The following is a 10443-nucleotide window of genomic DNA, read 5'->3' on the forward strand; positions in this document are numbered from 1 at the left end:
TAATACCTAGTTAAGGCATGCACACACCAACTACCGGTATTTCCTTCATTTTTAGTGTTCATAATAATCTCTCCTTTTGAATTGCTCTTAGCCCCCTTAACTGTAACAAAGATTTTCATGTGTATTAAGATTTGTTTTTCGTTAAGAGTTGTTTTATGCATTTGGGATGAAGAAGCTAGAAGTTTTGACTTAGTAGAAAAGATTGACAGAGCTAAATATGGGCAGCTTGGTTAGGAAATAACTCTGTGTGATACATAAACCATTTTTGTTTTTTAAAGGGTGTTAACCACAAAGAGAGAGAGAGGAACTATGCAGCACAGCAAATAGAGGTGTAATTTTAAAAAGGAGAAATTTAAGCCACATAACAGGAAATACTTCTTGACAGACTTATTAGGATGTGGAACTGTCAGAGAACATGGTAGAAGCCCTATCACTTCAGACATTTATAACCAAATTGGTCAAACCAGGAAATGTACTGTAGAAAACAATCAGACATTGGAAAGGAGATGGAATGGATGGTCTAAATAGGTCTTTTTAATCTCCAATGATTATGATTCACTTTGATTCCAAATTCTTATGTTCAGCACTGCCACAAGAGTGAAAGTTCCATATTTGTCTAAACAGTAATGTGATTCTTCCACTAGAGGGCAACCATTACATTTCCATTGATTGTTGCTGCATTGAGGAACTGTGAAGTCCTCTAAAACAGTGGTTTTCAACCTTTTTTCATTTGCAGACACCTAACAAATTTTGAATGGAGGTGCAGACCCATTTGGATATCTTAGACATAATCTGTGGACTTCCGCAGATCCACAGACCACAGGTTGAAAACCACTGCTCTAAAATGAGTAATAGATTTTTGCACAAGAATTTCTATTGAACCATAATGGCTCATTTTTACACTATTCTGAAAAGTCAAGATAATTTGTTTTCAATCAAGACACAAAATCAAATAAGCTGAATTCAGTTTAAAATAAACCGTTTCTTTTCCATTTTTGGTAACAATCTCATGTGTTTTTCCTTTAACAAATGTGGTAATGTACTGACACTAAACATTACAAAGCAATTATATGTCTAAATGTATGTTTAAAAAAATTACAAACAAATATATTTTTAAATCAGATTAACTGAGGGAGACACCAGATAAATCAAAGAATTTAATTTTGCATTTATTCTTCTAACATAAAAATTTAAAAATCTTTAAATCCTTATTTTCTTCAAAACTGTTTCAGTATAAAACTGTTGACTGTTTTGTAACAAAACAAAGAGAAAACATTTACACAATGTAAATTAATAAAGTGTGATTGTGAATTGTGTAATAGAAACAAAATGTAAGGAAAGATTACTTTTTAAAGAATGGAAAATGTTATACCATCTAAACAACAATGATCAATTAGAAGGTTTGCAAGTGTGTTTCCGTGATAATTTAATGGGATATCATCAATTAAAAAAATATACTTTATATCCGATTTAAAAAAAAAATCCTACTATTCAAGTAACATCCATGGCTCTGATCTTTTAGTCTCATCCATATGGGCAATCTCCCACCTCTATGCAGAGCTCCATTGACTTCACTGAGACTCTACATTGGTTTAAGGGTCACCCATATGAATCAGATTGCACAATTAGGCCTAATATTACTATAAACGGAGAGATCATTGAATTTTCTCTCTCTCTGTTTACTTTGTGCATTTGATAGCACCTGGTGTAGAGTCAGTTTTGGTGGTTTCCTCGTATAATCTGTTTTCCTTTTTGTTTGTATGGGTCACATACAAAAACCCAGCAAAAGGGGAAAGGATTTAAAAAAAAAAAAAAAAAGGAAAATGTGATTGCAAAACTGCAACAAATTGGTATGGGGAAAGACAGGAGCAGGTATAGCAAGTGAAAATATTTTAAACTCATTTTTATAAATTTAGTAGATTTCAAGTTGATGGTATTGCGGTAACTTGGAAATGGTTGGTACATTTTACAAGTTCTGACTTGGTAACACAAAACCAACAATTTTTTTAATGTTAAATGCTCTTTATTATTGATTGCAATCCTATTATTGCATAAGGGTCACATGTACCTTAAGTTTAATAAAGCTATCAAATTGGTAGATCAACCAAAAAGCCAAAAACACAAAACAAAAAAAATACTTGTTTTGATTTTTAAGCAACACCATTTTAGAACTTTGAGTGAATGTGTTTCTGGTTTTGAATGGAAGCAGGAATGACTGACTGAATATACATTGTTTGATTACAATTTTGCACATGAACGGATTTTTTTTTTTTTAAAAGGTTAACAAATGTAGGTGTGCAGCAAATATGTAAACTTGTCCTTCCTCAGCCATCTGCAGTTGAAAGATATTCTTTGTTCTGTTCAGGTTAAAATGCACCCCATTTTGCACTGATTTTGTGTAACAATCCAATTCCTTTTCACTACTGTTTTACAAGCCTAGTTCCAAATCTTCTAGCTCCTTTAGGAGAGCCGCCTCTTTCTGAATTTTCTCCAACTAGAAAAATAACACAAGATCATACATTTTGCTTATTACACAGGAAGTAAAACAGCAATGTTTAAGTCAATAAATAATGTACATCATTGCTAATATGTAACAAATAGCAAAAAATAAGATTGCAGTAATTTAACAGCAGCAGGCATTATAAAGAATCAAAATACACAGAGGCTGATATAGTACCACATTCTGTTTTAATGTTCAAATTATGCATGCGAATTGCTAGTGTATAAAAATACTAATTTTTAAATTGAAGACTCCATATTATTGCTATTTTGGATCAGTCCATTACATACGTTGTCCACACACCTTACAATACAGTAATAATTCTTTGCACTTATAGTTCCTTATATCAAACATACATTCAATGTGTTTTACAAGTGTGAAAGTGTCACTGTCAACCTGAAATCTAGTGAATTCCCAAAAATGAGTTAAAACTAGGTTTAAGAACTACACTTGCCTCAGAGTGTGTCTGCCAATTTTTGTGGCTTTATAATCACATTTTTTTCCCCCAGTTTTTCCTCTCCTTAGCACCATTTTAAAGACCCATAAAGCAACAGGGGAAATTGACAAACTACATAATGGAGATGGAGCATAGTCAATTTCACTAAGAGCTATGAAATGCAAACAAATTTAAAAAATTGAGAAAAATATTTTCCCTCATCTCTCTACTATGGTAATCTTAGCAGAGTCTGTTGTTACTTGCGACTATACCACAGAAAGGGTTTCAAATAGACATGATTTTTAAATTCAATGTTTAGCCTCACAACTTCCTTAGAGGTATTATCTTCATTTTACAGATGAGGAAACAGAGCCACAGGTTAAGATAGTTGTTCAAGGTCAGGAAGTTTGGGCCAGAGCTAGAACTCAGTTTGTCCCAAGTATCACTTGACCACAAGACTCTCCTCTATATTCATAAAGCTTTCTATGCTCCATACTAGTCCACTTGGGGAGAAAGGATACAAAAGCCTGTTCAAGAGGTAATTGGGTTGGGTAATGCTACGGTGGAAATGCATGGAGAGATTCTGAGTATACTTCCCCACCCTCCACCAGCAGCTTCTTGTATCTGCTAAAGGGGGGAATGTGTGTGAAAAAAGGGGTCTGGCCAGCTGAAGGAGCAACAGAGTTGAGAAGTAGCCAAAGACAGCATGCTGCCATCCAAAATTTGTGTACCTTATGATAGTAAAAGCAGCATAAGTTAATGTTCTTCATCAAGCATTAACCTAATCAAGTGCTGTGTAACCCCTGGAGTGTGGGTAATGGCATAGATGGCTGCAGAAAACAAATGGTAGGCAATAAGAGTGCTGTGATGGGGAGGGACCTATAGCTGCCAATGGTGACCGAAGACATCCCGATTCCTTTGCTCCTCTGTGTGTTCTATTGGCTATGCTCCCTAGTAGTTCCTCAGCACTAGTGGCCCTGCCTCTTTAGAGATGAATTTGAGAAGAGAAACTTTACCTCTTTTTAGGTAAGTTCTTTCACTTCATTTAATTTTGACATGGGAGAGAGACAGAGAGCCACACTCTTTTTGGTACTTCACCAGAATTATATTTGAAATGTACTATGGATTAGCTTCTCCCACTCAAATAGCTTCTGCTGTTCACGGAGGTGGTTTTATTATGCCGTCGGCATGGAGCATCTTCACTAGACGCGCTGCATGGTACAGCTGTGGCGCTGAACATGAAGACATGCCTTTAAGTGCATTGAAAAGTAGTATGATCCTGAGTAAAAACACATGCAAGTTAGTAATACCTGGTTTTTCTCTAGCTGTTTTCCAGTAGCTGCTTGATCCTTCAGCTGCTCAATTGCTTTCAGTTTCTGTGGAAAACAGAAGTATGGGAGAGCCAAGAGAGGAACAGAAATGTTCAGTTTTCTGGGTTTCCAGTTGATCATCTTAACAGAGAAGGAGATACTCTGATGGGAAGACTTAGCAATAGAAATACATCGACTTTTCATTTATATACCTAAACCAGAATTTCACATCAACAGAAACCAAGATAACCTAACAACCTATCTTATTTTCATCATGAATAGACCCGAGTAGAGAAACATCTATCTAGTACCGGAGGAGTTTGGAAGATTATTTTATGCATTTGAAATGTAAACACCATAAAATCTGACCCTAAAGTAGTAACAACAACAATTTAAAAGGAGGATAATTTCTTGTACTGGGAAGCTATATCTAAGATTCAGAAAGAGAACTCCTCCACTGTAAATATTCCCCTTCTCCATACATCTTTTCTCAGCATGGCTGTATTATGAACCAAAGAAAAGATGGCCTGCTGTGCAGTGCAGAAATAGGAAAACTTCTCTAGCCCTGGCCAAATGTGACTCTACCCTTGTTTGAAAGGATTTAAATCAAAGAACTCCAAAGCTGACAGAGCTACACAAGCAGTACACTTGGGTTCCTTTGTGGGCTTGGGACTGAGAAGACAGACAGACTGACTTCCTTTGTCCTCCAGTGACTCCCTCTCTGCACAGAGTTGATAGGATCTACAGGAGATACATGTCCGTCAAAGGTAAACTTTATACCTTCCTGGCAGTCCTGCACTATAAACAACACCAACCCTCTCTTCCCCCAACCTCAAGTCAGAGCAGCCTTCCCAGATCCTAAATGAGACTAGGATTTGCAAAGCAAGGTTAGGAAGCTCACTTAGTTCCTTCACAAATATTGACCAGCTATATCATCTGCCCTTTTGAAGAGAGCCAGCAGTTCTTGAGAATGGAAGAGAAGAGAATGGAAAAACTACTGCTGTTCTGGACAAGTCTCAATTTTCTTTACATGCTTAGACACTATACTGACAGGCTCATTTTTAAGTGGCTACTGTTGTGCTACTTTACACTATGAGAAAGCAGAGGAGAGCAGTTGCCTGTGGTGTATGCTCTATGTACACCCTACATCTCACTGATATTAGTCATCTCCACAATCAGACTAGCCCTTTAGGACTTTCTCCAAGAGGAAACTATTCTTCATTAGAAAAATTTCTCACCTTTTTCAAATTCTTTATTTTTTTGTCTACCTCAGGGTCTCCAGATGTCACAGAAGGCAGAGTGCTGTGTGGTACATTCTGTAATGCTGGAGATGGTGTTGATTCCTGGTTCCCATCAGTTTTGGCCTCCTGTAAGTTAATAAACTTCATCTACTGTTCCTGTAAACCATTTAAACAACAGCTCTGTTGTTTTATAACATGGAAACCTAGAAAAGCTGTTGAATATTTCTCCCTTTCACTAGTCCTCTGGTGCTCTCTATTGTTTGTAAACAGTTTTCAGTTACATATTATATTATTTGAGACCGAGATCCTATCAGAAAATGTTAGCTATAATATTAGAGTTCCGATATACTGTGTCTTCTTTCTTCCCACCGAGACAGACAAGAAACATGCTTAGTATAATGAAATTGGTAGGAATGAAACTACAAATATACATCCACAAACATTTCTTATAAGAGCTGGTGGTCCATCCTCCCCACTACCAGAAAAACCAAAATCAGGTCTAATTTATGAAGCAAAAGCATTATACACTTTAGAAGGGTTTTAGTAATTGTGGAAGTTATAGAGCTAACATCAAAAGCTGAAATCTGCCATCTAGCCATAGAACAGATACAGTACAGGTAGCTGCAAAAGTACAAGCTTATTTGCTCTGCCCTGCTATCATGCCTCCACCCTGACCTATAGGAAGACCACATTTAAAGGGTGAGACAATATTTCGGTTTTCAAAACCATTCAGTCTTTTGCCTCTCACCTGAGACTGCAAAGAGTTGAGCAGAATCTTAGGGACTGGAAGGATGAAGCGTGTGATGTTTATGTGAACAGAACTGATGCTTCCAATTCATTTCACTTCACACAGACTAATGAACAACCAACCGATGGTAACAACTGTCGGTCACTATCAACCTGGGCCAATTTCAAGTGAATGACTTAAAAGGTGTATCACACGTGCCATCCAGTCCCCTGAAATTTCACACACATGGCCATGAATAGATATTCCTTTTAGTGCAATCCAAAGTTTGTTACTGCAGGACTAGTCAACACATTTGCAAAAGCTAATGTAACGTTATCCTTAAGAGGGCTGACGCTAGCAGTACCTGTTTAGCAGCTTTCTTTGCTTCGTGCTTCCTTTGATTTTTAAGTGCCATCTTTGATAATGGCTTATCACTATTTCCTGGTTGTGGTTTCATGTTCTGAGGTGGCTCCTCCTCATGCTAAGGGACACATAAGATTGACATTTCTGAAATGCATGTGCCATACTTCAAAATATCCTACAAAAGAATGAAAACTCTAGAAAAACTTTTCTACGTGTTAAAGTACCACAGTTTAAAAGGTGACCTGCAAAGGACAAAAAATGGGTTTATGCCCTTTCTGCTTCTTTTGATGATTGAAGGCACCCTGAAAAAAGTGTCACCCCCTAAAAAGATTTTCCTTTGTTTTTTACACTAGCCTTTTAGGACTTGTCTGTCCTGTCTCTCCTAGAGGCATCTATAGATGGCTGGAAAAGTACTAAAGCAAATACTAGGAATATAAAACCTGAACAATTGAGTGCGAAGGTGATTTTTAGTCAGACTGTTAAAAAACTTTGCTTTTTGTTTACACCTATTTAACTCAAATGCCTGACAGATAGTTGGAAGCAAAGCACTTTGTTAACAATTTTACAGTCCTGCCCCTCCAGGTAAGGGCTAAGAAAGCTCCCCCACCATTTCTTTAGTCCTTCAAGCAAAAACAGGACAGACAGAACTTGATTTTCTTTTTACATCTTAAAGAAGCAAAGATAGGAAGCTTTTTTCCCCCTTGCTGTTCATCTTAAGAAAACCCAAAACCAAACCAGGAATATACTCTGTTATTTTCTGAAAAACTAGTTTTAGCAGGTCAGACATATTAAATGCTCAAATGGGTTTAAATGTTTTCCACCCACAACTCTGATTTTTCCTCCATACAAGCTGGCAGAATGTAGTTCCCTGAATTCTGTTACAGATTGAATCTTTCTTGCTAACTCTGCTTATGCAGCACCTGTGAAGTCGGGCCCTAGTAATAACTAACTGCTGATAGCCTGTGGCCTGAGGCTTCTATCTTCCAAGCCTCCTTGGAAGATAGAAGCCTCAAAATCAAAGCCTTCTAAAATAAAATAAAAATAAAAAACAGGTCAAGGCTGTAATCCTTAACTATACTTAGTATCTTCACACACAAATCTACTTCTGAAAACAGAAAAAAAAAAATAAAGCAACGCTAAATAAACGAGTAGATCCACATAAGGAAAACAGCTAAGCTGCAGTGGACTTGCCAATAGTATCATTGGGTCACAAATACCCAAAGTGTACTGAAGGAGGGCAAACCACCACTCAACTACCTCAATGCTGGCTCAAGCCTGGCCAAATCTGTTTTATGTCTGACTCTAGCATGTTGGTTCATGAAAACCAGCTGAACACACCACAACTGGAGTGACAGTTTACCCACCACCCAGGCTCTCTTTGTTGTTCAGCAGCAGCAAGAGGAGGCAGCATTTGCAACTCTTTGTGCTGCTGGTCTAAGGGGCAGTTTTGTGCAGGGAAGAGGATTTGCCCCATAAAATTACAGCATTCCTAGCACATATTCCTGCAAACAGGGAGCAGATGGGGCAGTCAGTGAAACAAGCCTATTAAAAGGCAAATGTTTATTTCTTAAAATACAAAAACAAAAAACAAAAACAAACCCACCCACCCCCAAGATTGGTGTCATCATTTCCCAACCACTTTCCCAATTAATAAAGTATTTTGCAACCAAATTTCATGTACAAATGAAATGATGGGCCAACATAATTGAGATGAAGTTTACTTACCAGCTTGGAACTGGTTATAGGCTTGTTTCTCAAAGCTGGTGGTCTATAAGCTTGGGCAACCTTTAGCTCAGCACTTGGCAGTTCACTTGGAACTGCCTGGTAAGTTACTGCTTTTGCTGGAAATGTTCCATCTAAAAATGGCTGCCAGGAAACTTGCCATATTTCTGCATTCGGTGAGACTTCACATTGGTGTAGAACAGAGCCAGTATAATGCCAGATCTTGTACCCATTACCAACTCGTAGCCTTGGAGCACACGTAGCAGTTACAAAATGTTCCCCATCAGGGCACCAAGCAAAATATGTAGAATCTGATGCCAGTGGCTTGGAAATAAGTTTGTAGTTTTTTACATCCCATACTTCCATCTGTCCTCTGAGATTTCCAAATCCTGCTAGTACTAAGATATGTCCAGGAGAGCTGTAGTAGGCAGCATTACGAGGGCCAGTTCCAAAATCAAACAAAGGATCACATTTCAGATTGAAAACAGTTGCCTTCGCAGGCATAAAACCATACACAGCACAAAACTCTGTGGAATTGGGATTCCATACTACATCATAAATGGGACCATTTTTTGCTAAAGAAAAACAAACATATATAAATTAAGATTATGAAATCGTATCATTTACATTTGTCTAGATAAAAAACAAAAACACGATTACAAAGCTTTCCTGAAGTCCAGTCATTCACAATTCCAGAAAAACTAACTTTTGGTAACTTTTTTTGATTTTGGTAGAAATTAATATTGCAAACCAATGTCTTATGTGGTGCAATCTCTAAATAAAACTGAGCATAACCAACATCCCCCCCGCCCACCCAATTGTGAGTTACCTCTCCTTCACTGGTCAGCATCACCACTTCTACAGTAAGAATAGTTTTTTGTGTGGAAAAATCCTTTTTGTCTCAATATTCAAGTATTGATAGCTCAGAACCTTCCAAAACTAGCAGCAGTGGCCCACTGGAAACCTACAAATATCCTCTTTCATAGTTGTACAAAATTCCTGTTTCTATGCCTACATAGTTGTGAAATACTGGACTTTAATTTGTCACCAGACTAGGAATGAGTATTGCTCAACCTGAACCTCTCACCAGTGACATTCTTTTAATGGAGTAAGTGGGCGTGCCATCTTGTTCAGGACACCCAAAACTGAGCCACTGCGTTACTCTTCTGCCTTAGCAAGAGGAGACACACTTTAAACCACAATATCAGTGAGTATCCCTAATTCCTCATATAGTGTTAATACATATATTTCACAATGATATTAATCACCAGTGTCTCACCAGCTTTCATAAAAGACCTTACTCGATACTTTTACAATACACTAATACTATATACCAGGGACTGACAACCTTTGGCACGCGGCCCGTCAGGAAAATCCACTGACAGGCTGGGCCGGTTTGTTTACCTGCAGCATCCGCAGGTTCGGCTGATCGCAGCTCCCACTGGCTGCAGTTCGCCGTTCCAGGCCAACGGGGGCTGTGGGAAGCGGCGGCCAGCAGATCCGTTGGCCCACACCGCTTCCCGGGGCCCCCATTGACCTGAACTAGCGAACCGTGGCCAGTGGGAGCTGCGATCGGCTAAACCTGAGGACGCTGCAGGAAAACAAACTGTCCCAGCCTGCCAACGGATTTCCCTGACGGGCCGCATGCCAAATTTTGCTGATCCCTGCTATATACAATCAGTTGATTTAATTGTTTATTCTTGGGATTCAGACCCCTTCTTCTCCCCTATGGGTGTCTGGACCCTGATAATCACGAGGGAAGAACAGAAAACATTTTTGTTGCATATTTATTAAAAAATGGGGGCTGTCTGAAGCTGCTCAGGCATTTGGAACAATAGACTAAGTTATGGGGAGATGGATTAGTGGCCACAGTGCAAGTGAGGTGCTCAGTGATTAATGAAAAATGTGATTCATTACATGATTTTTACAACTATCACATGGTTATCACTGGCCACATGTGGTATATATAGACATCTTTACCTATAAACTTGTACAACGTAAACTGCGTTTCTAGTGCTTAAAGTAATGACTCTTAAAATAAAATGTTGACCCAGTATATCTAAAGAGCTTCAATCACTGATTCCTGTAGCTATTTTTTTTTCCATGCACACTGGAAATAGTTGTTGCAGTAACCAATTTTATAA

General features: G+C 38.2%; 1 protein-coding gene across 5 annotated transcripts in view; it reads right to left on the reverse strand.

Moving 5' to 3' along the window:
- The window catches only part of EIF2A (eukaryotic translation initiation factor 2A), a 44679-nt gene that overhangs the window by 11580 nt on the left and 22656 nt on the right, over positions 1-10443 (reverse strand). For 2 of the 5 annotated variants that reach the window (XM_048862799.2, XM_048862800.2), the window contains exons 10-13: positions 8303-8874; positions 6579-6695; positions 5485-5613; positions 4247-4387 (exon numbers count right to left, since the gene is read on the reverse strand). In XM_048862799.2, the coding sequence (XP_048718756.1) occupies positions 4247-4387; positions 5485-5613; positions 6579-6695; positions 8303-8874 (959 nt within the window). Of the gene's footprint in view, positions 1-514; positions 2495-4246; positions 4388-5484; positions 5614-6578; positions 6696-8302; positions 8875-10443 lie in introns of those variants that run through there. The other 3 variants (XM_048862801.2, XM_048862803.2, XM_048862802.2) reach the window with 3 other exon arrangements.

Source organism: Caretta caretta, chromosome 9, assembly GCF_965140235.1.
Source record: "Caretta caretta isolate rCarCar2 chromosome 9, rCarCar1.hap1, whole genome shotgun sequence".
NCBI lineage: Eukaryota > Metazoa > Chordata > Testudines > Cheloniidae > Caretta > Caretta caretta.